This window comes from Prorops nasuta, unplaced genomic scaffold, assembly GCF_024137725.1.
Source record: "Prorops nasuta isolate Cenicafe-Biocafe unplaced genomic scaffold, Cenicafe_Pnas_1.2 PNAS00013, whole genome shotgun sequence".
Taxonomy (NCBI): domain Eukaryota; kingdom Metazoa; phylum Arthropoda; class Insecta; order Hymenoptera; family Bethylidae; genus Prorops; species Prorops nasuta.
In genome coordinates, this window is record NW_027116810.1 from 4,791,590 (window position 1) to 4,809,505 (window position 17,916).

The following is a 17,916-nucleotide window of genomic DNA, read 5'->3' on the forward strand; positions in this document are numbered from 1 at the left end:
TAGCGAGAATCATCTCGAGTTATAGAGTTATACGCCATCTGTCGTTTGTCAGGTAAACGGTATGTTCAAATCAATGATTTTATTGGAAATAAATAATTGCGTCTAATAGGAAAATTTACAATTCTATCCTATAAATATTTTGCGAATCCAATTGATAATTTATATAGGATATTGTAAGAAATATCAAAATTTGACATTATGTAGTTAAGCAAAAGTTTATCGGTTTTAATTAGGTTTAACTATATATATATATATATATATATATCAGTACTTTTAGTACTAAAATCTGTACTTTTCAGTGCAAATCTAAGAAAATCAGTACTTTTTAGTACTACGAGAAGGATGGCTAGTGCGCTAAAGAAACGGGCCAGTAAATCGGAAGAACTGACCTTGCAGCAGCGACTGGATATTCTAGAGAAGCTAGAAGAAAATGTGCCGGTGAATTTATTGGCCGATAAATACAAGATCACTGCAAGGTGTATCCGCCGTATTAGAGAAAAAGCAGTTTTAATACGCCAACAATCGGAGAAATCAAAGCCAGACGGGAAGAGAATACGAGGTCCAACGCTGGATGAGTTGGATGCACGCCTATTCACATGGTTTTTGGAGCGACGTGCAATGGGAGATCGCATAAGCGATTTATTATTACAAGAAAAAGCAAGAAAGCTGAATGAAGAAATGGGAGGTCCATCATCGTTCTCCGCTTCTAATGGATGGATTTGGAGATTTAAGAATCGTCATCAAATACGACTATTAAAATTTCACGGAGAAAGCTCAGATACTGATACAGAAGCAGCAAGAAAATTTGCTGAAAACTTTACTCAGCGCCTTCAAGCAGAAGACATTAATGTGGAAAATATCTATCACATGGATGAAACTGGTCTATTGTGGAAGGCCTTGCCACAAAAATCTCTTGTCCATTTTCAAGAAGGAAGACAAATATTCGGCAAGAAAACCAAGAAGGACCGAGTGACGGTGGGACTTTGTGCCAATGCAAATGGGACTCATAAGCTTCAACCGTTGTTTATCCACAAGTACGAGCGACCAAGAGTTTTGAAGCATTGTAAAGATCACTTACCCGTGGTATATAAAGCACAAAAGAATGCATGGGTAGATCGCAAGATTTTCGAGGATTGGGTGCAGAATCACTTTAAAGTGGAAGTTACAAAATATCAATTGGAGCAAGGCATTTGCGGAAAAATACTACTGCTGGTAGATAATTGTACATCTCACAATTTACCAGAAGATTTTCAAATGGAGAATGACAAAATAGAAATTGTGTTTCTTCCACCAAACACCACATCAATTTTACAGCCTATGGATCAAGGAGTAATTGAGAAGTTCAAGAGATCCTTCAAATACCGGATGTTGAGAAGAATATTGGGATTTCCTGGTGGTATTCCAGAATTTTATGCAGATTACGATATCAAGGATTGCCTCGACTTGGTGAAAGAAGCATGGGACAGCGTGGCAGTCTGCAATATTCGTAATGGATGGAAAAAATTATTGGAAGGTAGACAGCAAATAGTGGTTGAGATTGCAGAATCACACGAAGATATCACTCTAGTCAATTTTAGAGATACGCTAACAAGTATCTTCAAAGATAGCTTCTCTGAAGAGCACACAGAAGAATGGCTGATATTTTGCGATCGGGCTGAGGACCACGAGAAGGAGCCAGATAACCCAGAGGACAAAGAAATTACCGATAAGCATCCAACATCTCGTAACATAGACGCTGAAGAAATGGACAGAACGTTTCACAATTTAATTATATGGTCAAATGATCAACCTGATTTTGTAAAATTACATATTAATGTTCTAAAAGATTTTTATGAATTGGATAAAATATAAATTTATTAAAATGTAAAACTATTTTATGTTTTTCAGTTCCCTATCATTAATCCTTGTCCAAATGTGTGATCAACTTAATTAAAAAATAAATTTAAGAAATTTTTATTTAATCTTAGGTAAATAATTTATTCGTGTAAGAATTGAAAATAATTACATATAAGATTAAATCAATTAAAAACTTGTTGCTGTATTACCAAAGAACATAAAAATTTCAAAAAATTTAAGTATAATAAAAATATTAAAAATTCATCGATTTATGCCGTGTTTGGACTTATTTTAATCGTAAGAATATTACCAGTATAATACTATCAATATTACATTTATTAAATCAAAAATACAGAAACTTTAAATTTCATTTGAGAAAAGATATAAGAAAGGTATCAATTTACATTTTTCCCCGACCGCCTATTGTTGCGCTTAGAGTGCTCGTTGCTCGGAGTCAGTCGGCAAAAAAAAGTGGTGGGGATAACTCGCGGACTTCTGACCGGGGAAAAACGCGGACTCCTAACCGGGATGTACTGTATATGGTTAGTTAATTCTGGTAAGGCTGAATATGGGTTGATGAATCTATATAGTCTGCAATAAGTAAATATGACTGTTACAGGAGTTTTGTTTGCATTAGTAATAGTAATGGACTTTGTACCATCTTATGTTACATAGATACTAATTAACTGGATAGTCAAGTTATTCTAATATATTTCTTTGGAAATGAGAATTATTTGATCTTCTACATAACAACTTTATAGTTTAGAAGACCACAATATTAGGATTAAAAATATTATATATACTACCTTTATGTTTACTGTTTAAAGATTTTTACATATTTGATAATAAGACAGGATTTTCTTATCGTAATGTTCTTGTATTCTCAATGTTTAAAAAACTGATGCGATTTATAAATATTGAATATTGTCATACAGCATAATAATAAAAGTTGGTGTAGCCATTTGATACTGAAAGTGTCAAGAAAAAAAATGATAGTGTTATTGCGAATAGTTATAACTTTAGTATTTATAATATTGTTAAAAGTTATAATAGAACTACCTGATTTTTACTATTAAGTAATAAGTCTGTATATAAAAAAAGGGTATTACTTATTGTAACGTTGCGTTCCCGTAGCGTTACAATAGCTGCCATCTAGCGCTTTGCTAATCTCAAGCGCTAGATAGGCGGGTCGTGTGCGAACTAGGAAGTTATCAACCGATGAGTTATTGATCGAGGAACGATAACTTGTCGGCTTCCTAGTGTCGCGCGATGGGTGTATCGGGGCAGCGGCGGGACAGGCGCAGGGCCTTACCTGCTTCCGCGGACTGCCCCGACACACGTAGTTTGGATGTCAAAGGTGACACTGATAGTGCCTCATAGTGCCCCGCCGCCGATATAGTGCGACCCCACCGACAGCCGCCACACAAAGCAGAAAAAAAATAAGAAGGTGCAGCGACTGCCAGGGAGCCGCGAACCCATATCGGACGACGGGACTCCCTAGCCCTTCGGGCCAGCCACCAAGGGCGAGAGCGATAGAAGGAGAGAGAGAGAGAGAGAGACGAGAGGAGAGCGAGATAGAGAGAGAGAGAAAAGAAGAGAGCCAGCCCTAGAAAGCTGAAGTAAGGGTGATTATTCGTTTTGTATCATAGTCCTGTGACGTCCCGGGGTGTGCTAGGGCTTTAGGGCTCGTAGCACCGAACGGTTTTATAGGGAACCGCTGGCCCGGCTCACCTGTCAAGGGTAAGCGGGCAACTTAGTGGAGTGGTCACTCCGTCGGACCTGTACCCCCTGTCATATTGTGTAGAATCGCGAATTAGCCAGAGTGTTCGCGATTACATTGACTCGTTGTGAGTTCGACCGTTGACTGGGACGTTCCTTTCAATCATTTCAAGGCCGCGGACTTAGTATCATTATCGTGAGGACTCGCGACCTTAGGCTTACGGAAGTAAACACTCCGGGTCGTTGTTGTGTTTAAGTACGCGGGAACGGAGTGAGTGCGAATAACCGTCGCGGAACGCGCACGCGCGGAAAGAGGGACTTATCCGCGTAGCGCCGAGTAGTAGTTGACCTAGGGATCCGCCGGTGGCGCGCGAGTACCGCGCGACTCGGTGGGGCCGCCGCGGACGCCGACTAGTGGCTCGAGCGCGAGGCTAGCTAGTACGTCATCGGGACTTCAACCGCGTTCACACCACTTAGGCCGCGTCCACCCGTAGGACCTAGCGTAACTCACCAAGACCGTGTACCGCGAAACGGAGATTGTATTGCGCATTTCTTTTATAATAAAGAGAATTTAACCGAGATTAGCGAGTTATTGTATTAGCACCCCGTCCCCAATAGTCGCGTACGAGGGTTAGAACCCCCTCTGTATAAATAAATATTCGGGTATTAATAAAAGTACTTCGAAGGCGCCCGGGTCTTGTAGGAAGTCGCCTATTGGGACGTGAACGCGATCGGTGAGGGATCACTCCTCCCTCCCCTTCTATACTATTCCCAATGATAGCCAGTAGCGTCACAATATTTATTTAATAAAAATTGTTTTCTTATTTTTAACTTACATTTCTAACAATATTCGTAAGAGGATTATATTGTACAATTTTATCGTGTATGATTAAACAATAGGCTGTAGTATTATCCGGAATGATTTCCATACACTCGATCTCGAGTTTGACGTCGACCGTGCCGGTTTTTATGGACTCGTTCTGATGCGAGCAGTCGATGACGAAGAGCGGCCCGTACGTCAAAAAGTCCGTATAGTCGAGCATGGGTCTCCCGAGTTTCTCGCCAGCGTAATAGGAGGTGAAAAACTTTACATACATGTCGTAGAGGACGGAGTAGTGGGATTTCGTGAAATCAGTGTCGAGACGATCGTACGGATAAGATTCGGAATTCAGATAGAGTTTGACATCGAGTACTTTGCAATGACTGAATTTGAGCACATCCTCGTACTGATTACTCTTCTTGTTCGTTCTGAACGCCAGAATGACGTATCGCGGCTTCTCCAATTGCGTGGACGCTTTCACGGACCACGTGTGTCGCTGCGACTTGGGCAAAAGCGGATACTCGTAAAGTTCCCAGGCGCGAAAAGCGAGTGACAGACTCTTGTCCTGCTCGACGATACTGAGAAATTGGAGTTTCGTAATTTCGTTCAGGGTCACATGGGGTATTCTCCATTGCACTCGTAGCAGCTTGATCGACGAATCGGTGATTTTCACCGATGAGTAAATGGCGTTTGTATCGTCGCGCGTGCGAATGAGAACGAGCTCGTGACGCGCGTTAACGACGACTCGCCGATAATCCTCGCAGAATCCCAGCAGCATTTTCAGGGGCACGCAAAAGCTGAAATTCTTAACAACCGCCTCCTTTTTCAGCCGGTCTTTGGCTGTAGCGACGAACCATCCGGAATGACGTAGACTGGCGCTCTCCTCGGTGCTCAGGGAAACGAGATTCTTCAGAGTGCTGGTAATACCGACGTTTCTGCATCGGTCGATCTCGATACCGTTCAATTCGTAACGAATCTCGTCGAAGAGAAAGGCCGCGGAATTGCAGTCGAGCGTAACTATATCCTCATTGCTGGCGCTCGCTTCACGCGTGCCCTCCACCAGCTGACCCTCGACGTAGAGATAACTCTCGCACGGCAAGAGTATCAAATCCTGCTGCTGTATGGGAATTCGAATTTCGTCGCTGTTCGCCAACGAGGCGTTCGCATACGGATTGTAGGCATGCATCTCCATTTTGGTGATGCGATTGTCGTAGGTCAGCGGTGCGGTGACGTTCAAGGGATCTGCCATTGTTCCACTATGCACCTTCGCCCAATCTCTTCACGGTGAATCCCAATGATTGTAAAAATTCTATATTTCTTCTCGTTAGCAAGAAGCTCCTCTTGTCGCGATTTTCACTCCGATGAACCGGTGTATTCGACTCCACGTAGGACGAACGACTAGCGAACGTTTCATCCAGTTTCACCGCTTTATAATCCTCCTTACTTTTGTAAATTAACATTTTTCTTAATTTTCAATCTTATGGTAATTTCTTCACGTCCAAAGTCTACGAGACGATCGTCCTGATCGAGGATACGTAACGTGAGACGGTCGATTACTCTGACGATGAACGGTAGATAAATGACGGTTTTCGGTGCCTCCGAGATTTTATAGCCCGGTGGTACGCTGGGAAAGAACTCGTGAATAATGTGTCGGGATCTACCGTTGGTGTACGCACCACCCGCAATGTTGCACTCGATGCGTAGAATATTTGTTTTCACAATCTTCACGGTTTCGTCGGATTCAGCCTGGGCGTTCGGTTCGATCACGCGATTCGACGAGAAGCCCAGTAGTGAGCCAATGTTATTCGGTTTTCCAAAGTCAATCGAATATTTGCAGAATATTTCACTCTTCAGTGTATTGTTATTCGCTCGTAGAAGAATAACGCTGTCAATGTCGTCTTGAATTTCGTGTCTCGCAGAAATTTGAGACTGCAAATACTCATTTATCGCACTCAATTCGTAACAGCCTCTGGGTATCGTCAGTACCTTATCGTTATCGTAGTAAAATTTATTATTCGTCTCGTCCACATTGGCTATCGAGTTGTACGTTTGCATGTCCACGAGACCGATCTCGTACCGATCGTCTTGCAGATTGATCGGGGGAAAGAAATCTGAATTTAATACTGATTTACGATCCGACAATGTCACGGTGAAAGACATTTTTTTTTTTTTTCAAAGTATCTGTTCTCGCAGGAATTTCACGCACAACTGACCGCAATTGCTTTTATCGTACGATTGATATCGATCATGATTGTAGTAGATTGTAACGTTAGGACCAAAGTAACGCACACATTCTTTCGGTAGTTTCAAATTTCCGAAGGAATCAAAATATACGACGATGTCGTTACGCTTGACGTAGGCTACCCAGTGGGTACCAGGGCCGCATTGATCGTCGAGATTCACGATCGCGCACTCGTTGCACCGCGGCCCGTCGAGTGGCAGAGATGTGCGCATAAAGACTCCACGGAAGTATGGTATGCGTCGGCAGATGCGTGCCAATTGTATGTTACTAGTAGCACCTGAATCCGGGAGATCATTACGATGACGAAATTTCCCCTCATTCATTTTCTTCCTCTTATCCGACCGTTTTTTTTGGTGTTTTTTTTTTCCACCTCCACGGTTTCCCTCTCCGACGACTCGCTTGTACGGTTTCAGATAAAGACCTCGGCCTCTCTCGCGCGACGCTTCCATCGCGCGATTGTGACGTTGTATTTCCCGCAATCGTTCTCTCTCAGCTTTTGCACGGTTTACAGCCGTCGCTATACCCGATGCTCCACCTGTCATTGCTCCGACTGCACCTAGCAGTGGAAGTATAGGTATTATACCGCCCCGTTTCCTCGGCACTCGAATTCTTCTCTTCCTCGTAGTAGTAGTACCAATTATTTTCTTGTTGTTGTTGTTCTTTTTTTTAGACGCTACTGCTTTCTTCATCGCGACAATATTATGTAATCCCAAGCCAAGTTTACGCTTAGCATTCATCGATGCCCATACGTCTGCGGCGACCGCGCGTTCACCCAAGGTCGCGTCTCTTGCGGTAATACGTTCACGCGCTCTCCTCGCTAGCACTTTATCGGCCTGATGACGCTCCGGTAGATCCTCGTTGTGCCAATATGCTAAGTCGTGATCGAGGCAGGCCTCGTCCAGCGGATTTATACCACGATCGCCGCGCTCCAATCTTTCGCGAAGTCGAGTGCCGGGCCCGCAATAATTGGTACCGGGCACGTGCAGCTCAAATGGCAATTCTTTCAAGACTTTATTGAAGAAAGATCCAGACATTTAGAACAACTGCTTCTCTTGCTGACAAACGTAACAGTCTTTCATCCGTCTCGGTGGTCCGTCGTGGTGAGTGGTATTAGGTAGATTGTAGTGTTGCAAGCAATATTGATATTGCTGCACATCCGAGTCCGCGCGAATGTGCCGAGGAAATCTTTCCCACACACTCGCGATACTATCTGGAAAGTACTCGAGCAATACGATCTTCGGTATGTGTTCGAGCTGATGATTCGTCAAGTTCTGCAGAGAATCGACGACGACTAGCATGAACGCCATCGTAATGGCAACTGACCGAATAGTTCCGTAAATCGCGAAATATAAATGAACGATACAGCTGTTCCCGAAGGTTAATAGCGAGGATGCATTTCGTGAAGCACGTGCCGACTATTCGCGTGACAAATTTGGATGCTCACGATGCTACCACGCAAATAAGAAAACGCCACGGATCGCTATTACCATCTACGATACGCTGCATAGTTTGCGGTCCGTCGAATTGCGGTAAGACAAACGTGTTGCTGAGCCTCATAGAGAGTCCGCACGGTGTGAGATTCGAGAACCTGTACATCTACTCGAAGTCGCTGCAGCAACCGAATTATCGGTATCTGGAGCAGCTTCTGCAGGACACGGAGGAAATTGGTTACTTTCCATTTTCAAACAATTGCGAGGTAGTGAACGTCGCGGATGCAAAGCCGAACTCCATTTTCATATTCGACGATGTGGCCAACGACAAGCAGGACAATATACGGGACTACTTTTGCATGGGTAGACATTCCAACATCGATTGCTTCTACCTCTGTCAGACTTATGCGAAAATACCAAAGCATCTGATACGAGATAACGCAAACTTGCTAATAATATTTAAGCAGGATGGAACTAATCTGAAGCATATTTTCAACGATCACGTCAACAGTGATATGTCATATGAGAAATTTCTCACATTGTGTTCGACCTGTTGGAGTCGCGATTACGGTTTCTTAGTAATAGACAAGGATAGCTCTCTGAAGAACGGTCGATATCGCAAAGGTTTCAACGAGTACGCCACGATCGAGTGAACGGCCTTGCGAGTGTCAGGCCGGTAAGGTTTCACGATCACGGCCTTGAGTGTCAGTTTGATAGTGGAGTGCAGGCCGTTCGGATCACGGTTTCAGGTCGGTTAAAACCCGTGTCGGTTCGAGGAAAGCTGTTGTATACAGCATCGCAACAAGTCGGTTAAAAACCGTTCAATTCGGGGAAAGCTGTTGTATACAGCATCGCGATGGATGAAAAATCGCTTCTGAAGAGGATCGCCAAGACGAGCGAGGTCATTAGCGATAAGCATCGTGCCTTGAAATCGGAGAAGGCGATAATGGAGAGCAGTTTGAACGAGACATTCAAGCCGATAGTCGATCCATTGAAGAAACTCGTTTCGCAAACGGAGGATAACACAAATAATAATAATAATAATTCGTTTGTTAAATACAACGATAAATTGACGAGGGGAGCCTACTTCACATCGACACCGTATAAACGAGCAAAGAATCTTAGTAGTAGTATTAGTGAAACTATTACGAATCCATTGGATTTCATGACCGACGACGACGACGACGACGACGAGTCTTCTATAACCGATCAACCGTCGCCCGATTCAAAAAAAAGTTTGCTAGAAAAACTAAATATTGATGAAAAAAATGAACCAGGCTTGTTACAATTTGCCTTTCAACGTAGTCAATACATCCGATCCCTGCCAAGTATATTAAATTACTTCTGACCGATAGGGATAACTTGATTGATCGTGCTTTTGGACCTCTTTATAAAAATGATCAACTGACGCTTGGTAGATGTAAATTTGAAATAAGTCATGAAGGAGATATTATTCTCGATAAGACGTTATACACCGGTACAATAGGTACTTATGAACTAATTTTCATGAGAGAACCCAATCGAGCCATTATAAAACCCGACGATTTGGAACAATACAAGAGTATTCTCAATCAAACTAAAGCGCATAAACTGTTAAACGATAGTCCAAAACAAACCAAGGGTAATAAAGGTGCAAAATATAAAGAAATTATGAAACCATTGCTATTGGGAAAACCTATGTTACCGCCTGATCGGTTACCATCAACATCACGCGCAAGAAAATCGTCAACTTCTGACGCGTCAACATCAGGCGCAAGGAAACCTTCGGGCGCAAGTAAACCGTCGAACGCAAGTAAACCTTCGTGCGTAAGTAAACCGTCAAGCGCAAGTAAACCGTCGGGCGCAAGTAAACCGTCGAGCGCAAGTAAACCGTCGAGCGCAAGTAAACCGTCAAGCGCAAGTAAACCGTCGGGCGCAAGTAAACCGTTGGGCGCAAGTAAACCGTCAGGCGCAAGTAAAGCGTCATCATCATCATCATCATCATCGAAAAAAAAAATGGTAAAGGTCTTATGCGTGTCACCGAGGGACCAATCAACTACGTACATTGGAACGATCCGAATGAATTGATCGAACGTTTGAGACTTTTGATCGCATCGGTGGCTGACAGTAATACGAGTCATCACAACGAGACACAGTCGATAATCGAGGAGTTGCGCGACGAGGATCTTATCGTATAAAGAAAGTTGCACGTTACATTCTTACCTCAGTGTAATATCAACGTCTTTCGGTAGTACGAGGTAAAAAAAAATTAAATGTCTGATTCCTGCTGTTGTGAAATTTACATTTGTTTAACATACATCGTAGAATGTATACTCTCGACATTACGAGCCATTAAAAAGAGGAATAACGAGCAACAACAAGAGACTGATTTTTGAAAAAAAGTGACAGTAGTGCATTTGAAATGTCGATAAATAAATTTGGAATTGGACTGGATGGTGAGAGTAGGAAACACTTTCACGAACCAAATTTAGAACATTTACTGCTCGAATTTAAACAATATTTGACAATAACATTGAATAAACATAATGAACAATTTGAGAAATAGATGGACCAAATTTTGCAAACAATTTGTGAAAAATTGGATGATAAAGTGAGTAAGGAAGATCTGATACGTGAAACACTTAGCAGTAATTATAAATTCTAAGAATCTGTCCAGTTTTGAAAAAAAAAAAATTAGCAAAGAAAAGATACAGTTGGTGGAGGAGCTCCATGCACCGGCGAGGATAAATTTTCCACGCAGAAGAGTCATCGTGCGTGGCTTCGACGATCTCTGGCAGGCCGATCTTGTTGATATGCGCAATTACGTCGATGCGGGTCACCAGTACATTCTCACTGTAATCGATACCCTCTCGATATACGCTTGGTCGGTGGCATTAAAGACCAAGAGCGGCAGAGAAGTGACGACGGCAATGACGAGAATCCTAAAGACCGGCAGATGTCCAAAAAATTTACAGACCGACAACGGCAAGGAGTTTTACAACGGTGACTTTCAGGCGTTGATGAGGAAACGCGGGATAAATCACTACTCGACCTACAGCGTGATGAAAGCGTTGATAGTCGAGCGCTGGAATCGTACGTTGAAGACGGAAATGTGGAAACGATTTACGCTGAACGGCAATTACAAGTGGCGCGCTATGCTGCAAGAGTTGGTGGATGCGTACAATGCGCGAAAGCATCGTACCACGGGAATGCGTCCCGTGGATGTGAAACCCGAGCATGCAGATAAGCAACTCAAGACAATATACAGTCACATCAAGGTCGCAGGTCGTGCCAAGTTCAAAGTCGGCGATTTCGTACGAATCAGTAAATACAAGCAGATGTTCGCCAAAGGCTACACGCCTAATTGGACGACCGAAATATTCGAGGTGGCGAAAGTGCAGAGGACCAATCCCGCTACGTATCTCCTCAAGGATTCCAGAGGCACGGAACTGTTGGGTGGATTTTACGAATACGAGCTTTCGAAAACCATCAATCCCGATGTGTATCTGGTGGAGAGAGTATTGCGCAGAAAGGGCGATAAAGTGTTCGTTAAGTGGCTGGGATTCGACAGTACGCACAATTCCTGGATAAATAAGAACAATGTTTTATAAAAACTTTTATTTAAATTTATTGTTAAAAAAATGTAGAATAAATAATTAAATAAATAAATAAACAAATTATTTTAGACTATAATATCCCCAGGGTAGAGTCGTCGCGATGCCGGGTGTAACGAAACGCTTGTCGTCGTACGGACTGAGGGCGACCTTTCTCTGACTGATCGAGAAAACTCGGTGCAGCTTCGATCTAATTAAATTTTGACTGCGAGACTGTACGGTGAAATTGTCCAAACAATCCTTGTAGTCGTCAAATATTATATTTCTATCGATAACGTAACCTTTGACACCTTTGGCTTTTTTGATAATTCTCGCACAGTCCTGCACCTTGAAAGTATACATTTTTGCCCTCAGTCCTACGAACTCGGTCATGATACGACCATTGTTCTTGTCCTTCATTAAACCAGGTATCTTTTTGTTGACGCGCGGCAAGTCATACCGATTGTCGTCGGGAAAATCGCTGGTGTCGAATCACGCGAGATCGCGTTTCATGTACGAGTAAACGTCGTCGCACTCCACGCTGTATATCAGACTGTCCGTGTCGGTATACATCGCTCTACATTTACCGCCGAATGTAGGAAGCATATAGTCATAGTGAAATTCGTACAAGCAAATTTTTGAAATATCTAAAATACTCATTCCCACGTAAATGGGTTTATCAAATTTCGCGGACAATTTCGACAATTGAATCGCGACCAAATTCTCATTGAAAATCGCGAGACTGTGAAAATTCGGTTTGGAAATCAGGGTTTCCGCCCCGTATCTTCCCTCCCACTTGGTTGCGAGCCTCACGTCAACTCTATTCGTCACGTTCTCCATTGTTTTACCGAAAACCGCGTTGTTCATTAACTTGAAGAGATTCCTCTCAAATTCGTTAGTGGACGCGGTGCGCAAACGCGTGTTCAGCTCGATGTAATCGCGTAGTCAGGTGGACTGCTGAAACTTTAAACCGCGATGTAAACGCTTCAGTACCAGTCCATTACGCATACATTGTTGCAGAGCGCGATAATGTATTACGTAACGGGTCTTATCGTTTAAAGTGGCCAGCAGCTTCTCTTGGCTCGCGCCCGGCGGCTTCTCGCGCACCATGCAGAACGGTAGGTCCACGTGTTTGTCGTGAAGCTCGTGCGGATACTCCAAATCGACCTCCAAAATATAACCCTCGGGATGATCCGTGGGTATAGCGGAGACATCGAGATTGGCAGCGTCCTCCATCCATTGGAATCCATGGGTGGGCAGCGGCTGACACATTGCCCACCCATACAGATTGTTTACGTCGTAATACATGAGATATTTCGACGGTTCCGCCGGATCGTAGTCCCACATGTACCGATTGTTGGCCCTCTCGTAACGATGGGAGCACTGAATCAAACCACCGCGTATACCGCGCTCCACGAACAGCAACATATCCACGTCCGTGAAAAGCTCCAGCCTGATTCCCGTATGCTTCAACATCGCGTCCCAGGTGAAGCCCGGTAGCGTATAATAATGGGCTGGATCCAAGTTATAATTTAGCATGCAACTATCGCGAAAACTTTCGAAAACGTCGGCCAACAATAGGACATCGGTCTTCAGGTACAGGTCACTGTACTCCCCAAGTGTTCGCATCTGGAATTTGGTCCATACTTCTACGGCATGAATGTATGCTTCCTCGCTGATATCGCTGTCGGTCAGTCTGTTGCGAAACGACTGGAGCGGTGGTAAAGCCGTCTCTTCCAATCTAGCCGCGCTATCTATATAGTCGTAAGGAAAAATACCTTTCCTCGTAAGCAAGTTGAACTGCTCGACGCTCAATTCCGAAAATTGTGACCTTAAATTTGTCACCTGAGATTCCGCCAAGTACGAGCTCAATTTGTCCAGACTGGAGGCCATAAATTTGAACGAATCGATAAATCTCAGCCGTATATTATAATTTCGCAAATATTTGGTGAATGAAATGTATTTTTCCTTATGTACAGGCAGCAGATATACCGATCCCTCGTACAAATTAGCGATAGTCTCGAGAATAAAATGCGAATCATAGCCGGAAAAATTGTGGAAAATCACTGGAATGACATGCGAATCTTTAAAATTTAAATTACAATTATTGTGAACCGGTCCTCTATATCTGCCGGTCAGATGATCGTGATCGTGAATTCGTAGTTGATTCGGAACAAACGGCTTTTTGCATATATGACAATTGGGGTCATTATAGTGACACGATCGTTCAGTAAGACTAAGATCACGCATGGGTACGATAGTGCCCAGTTTCTCGCTCGCGATACGCGCAATGACCTCGAGCTCGCGTACGAACCATTCGATGCAGTCGACACCCCGATGAGCATCGTATCTCGAGAGTGACGCATCGCGAGCACTTTTTAAATAATAAGCTACACTTATAGGTTCATGTTTCTGATAAATATCACTATTGTTCGATTGTTCAAATTTCGATAATATGCACTCGAGATCCGCGTATACGACGAATGGCACTCGCTCCCCATTTTTGATGTTCTTGAAGGAAACCCAGCGATCCTCGGACTCTCTCGGTAGCATCAATCGGAGATTATCGTTGAGCCGCGCGCAATCCTGTTCATGCGACTCCAGCTTCTCCACTGTACAAAAGTAGTGGAGACATCTAAAAATAAATCATATGCAGTTATATTTGTATTATTATTATTATTAATACATACCGATCGCATATATAATGTGCAATTTTGCTCTTGGTGAATTGACTTCGCACCAATCTCGACAGATTCCTTATGCACATGAAATGTGCAGCTCCCTGTTCATCGTTGACGAGAAGAAGATTGGCATGCCTCGATCTCTTCTTCTTCGTCACCTGAAGAGGTACGATTTTTGCATCGATATCATTCTCCAAGGTAAAGATGTTGACCGACACGTTATTATCCGTCTCGAATTTCGGGATCTGTTTTAGCGTAGTCGGAAAGGTTATGCTACCGACGTCTAAAACCGTCCGAAAATGTGGATAAGAGGACGTACGATTTGGATGAGCCGTAGATTTTGCCGGATAAAGTGCCGCCGTCATGGACCACGCGAAACATGCATTATCGCTGGTTTCTAAATTTATCAGAGCTTTCCTACTTGTGATAGCAGATGGCAGATTAATTCTACAACCCGCGTGCAACGGGTTAAAACGATTAATGTTAACTAATAAATAATGGATTTTTTGTAAAGCCCATCCACTATCACTCTCTTGAAATTCACTTAATTTTTTCATAATAACGTCTAAAATATTTTTCCTATACCAATCACTAAAATTATCAGTTTTATACAATGTTGCGTTAGTCGTACTGATGTTTTTTTCATCACTATTGTCCTTGGAGATGAATTGTCCGTTAAATACACAATTAACCTTAACACTATTTGCACTAACAAATACCTCATCTATACGCACACGCAATAATACTTCCGCGTCTACTAAAAAATCCTTAGGCTCTATATAATTACTGTTAACTACCATACCGCTGCATATTCCACTTCGAAACGCCGAATCAAGCTCCTCCCAGGTAAGTCCTTGTACGTCATTGCTACAACCAGCGCCTGATTTAATATGATTCAGTTCTCTCTGCGCTCGTAGCAATAGACACTTTATAGACGCGATTTCGGCGAAATTCTTTTGACGCGTTCCAACGGGCAAAGCTCGATCCGCGTTGCTCAATCGTCGAATATGCTCGCGACAATCCAGTACCCACGCATCGTACTCATTCGCGCTATTAATAGTAAAAAATTTTCTTCGCAATTCAGTCGACATTTTGTGTGTGTTTCTTAAAGAAATGACTCTGTCATACGCTGAACAACAACAATAAATTAATAATTGCGAATGCGTCTCTCGCGAAGAGTAACGCTTATATATATCGAATAGAGAATGGAAGTAGGGATATCTACACATCCAATTGTTTCGTCCGAGATGCATACTGACATTGATATACATTGTTTATTCAGAAGTCTTTTATTCCTTTATATATTGATCATATACAGATTTCATAAAGTAGGCATTTTGCAGTGAACCTATACCATAATGATTCATACACTTGGGTAACGGTGGTTCGAAATTTTTACTCCATCCAAGATTAAATTTACCCCACTCATACTTCTTCGCATTGTATATATTTTCTAAGTTGCAAATTTTTCTCAACCAATCATATTTCTCCCGTCCTTTCACGAAAATCCAATCCTCCTCCTCGTATGACGTTACATACTTTCTTATTACATCTTTATACTTGTAATAAGGTGAATGACCGTCGGTCCAATTGAATCCATGGCGATTAAAATAAAGCCAATTTTAAAAAGAAAAAAAAAATACTTACTCATTCTGTTTTCTCTCGAGATCGCTCAACCAAGCTTCTTGAAATGGTGGTGAAAATACATTGTGATACACTTCATTATCACGCAACACCGCAAATTCTTTAACTATAAAACTTTTGTCGGTCAATACAAAACCTTGAAAATCAACGAATGTCGGTGCCATTATCGTCGTCAGTCGCTCGATGCAATACTGAACGATCTTTTTTTTTTATCGCATTATAGAAATTTCTTTTCCCCCTCCATCAGGGGAACCAATATGCTAAACGTATTAAAATTCAATGTTTTTTTTTTGTTTTTTTTTGGAGGGGATAATTTCTAAGATTTTTTCCCATTGTAATTAAGAAAGAATGGACTCCTTATCAAATGTAACTTTATATTTTAAAGAAACGATAAAGTCTTTTTCTCGACGAAGATATTTCTTCGGATGCTTCATTTCAGCTCTTTTCTTCGTCGAGAATAGCGCGAGCGCAACGATGCATAGAATAACTCACATAATGGATATAGAAGCTTTCTTAGTTTATAAAAAAGAACTTAAATATAAAGATATAGCTATAATTGATTTAAAAAGTAACCAAATTTCTTACGCATCTTTTCGTTTGCGTGACACTATGAAGAACCTTAGTGAGAAAGACAAAAAAACCGTGTGGTATTTGCTCAATATGGTGCATGGTATAAAATACAGTGATACGGGATTCGAGAAATACGAGCAGGAGGATGTAGAAGATTTTATTGGAGATTGCTTAACCTGCGAGAATCCCGTAGTAGCCTACAAGGGAGGGAATATTGAAAAAAATATATTGAATACGATGAATGTGGAAAATATCAATTTAGAAGTGTATGGTTGTCCTAAGTTTAAGGATTTAATTAAATTATATGATTTTGAAAAAACATCGGTTAATTTACACGTTCGAGAGACGAACTTGGACAATGAACGTATCCACTGTCCTTACGAGGAGGTGTCAGTTTTTGCCAAGTGGATAAAAGCAAATATGTGATTCTTTGAAAACTATTTAGAGAAATAAAGAGGAGAACACAAGTCCTCAATTCTTCATTCAATCTTATACCGTTGTCGGTGCTGCACACAGGAAAAAAAAATGAGCTGCCAAAAGTGTAAATTAATCATGATTCAAGAGGATATTGGTCCTCTTTCACCCACTCTTCCCAGAGAATTGACAGAGGAATACGTCAATCGTTACTTAGAAGAGTATGAACGGAAACTGCATCTTTATTTGCATAAAAACTGTAAGTATTTATTTTTTACATTTTTTCATAATTACTGTTTGTTTGTTTTTTTTTTTTAATAAAGTGAAGAAAGACGAAGAGAAACAGGCTGAGGAAAAAGATATTGAGTCAAAGGACACGAAGAAGGAAGAGGAGGAGGAGGAAAAAGATATTGAGTCAAAGCAAACGAAGAAGGAAGAAGAGGAAGAGGAGAAAAAAGTAGAGGAGGAGGATATAGAGTCAAAGCAGACTAAGAGGGAAGAAGAAGAGGAACAACCACATTTCTATTTCTTTTACTATTAAATTTTGTGTATAATATTTAAAAAAAAAACATGAGAGAAAAAGTAGAGGTTAAATAAAATATTATTGAAAAAATATTATTGTAAATATTCCCCTTCCTATTTCATCAGGAGTAAACGGAAAGAAATCTAATACGTTTTGATTAAGAGATGTAACTCAATCTAGAGTAGAGATAGATAAGGATTATTCGTACTGGAGAGCAATCTCGACTTCAGTAGTGTTTCTGACAGTAGACGAAATGGATTCAAACAAAAAAAAAATCAGTTTGCCAGACAAAAAAATGACATTATTGGATTATCAACAAACAGGAAAGCCTGTAGCAATCGTAAAGCCATTTAGGATTGTACAACAGCCAACACCGCAGTTAGTTGTACCAAATAGATGGAGACTACTGCAGCAGCATCAACCACTTCGTAGACCTTTAAATGCACCGCTGCAGCCTGGTGCTGC

The 17,916-nt window shown here is 41.8% G+C and overlaps 1 protein-coding gene across 1 annotated transcript; it reads left to right on the plus strand.

Moving 5' to 3' along the window:
* Window positions 1–342: 342 nt before the first annotated feature.
* LOC136778116 (jerky protein homolog-like) lies at window positions 343–1,851 on the plus strand. Its single transcript, XM_066734727.1, has one exon. The coding sequence runs from the start codon at window positions 343–345 to the stop codon at window positions 1,849–1,851; it is 1,509 nt and encodes a 502-aa protein (XP_066590824.1).
* The last annotated feature ends 16,065 nt before the right edge of the window (window positions 1,852–17,916 follow it).

Excerpts from the sequence above, each read along its gene's own strand:
- LOC136778116 (XM_066734727.1), top strand. The coding sequence starts at position 343 with ATGGCTAGTGCGCTAAAGAAACGGGCCAGTAAATCGGAAGAACTGACC.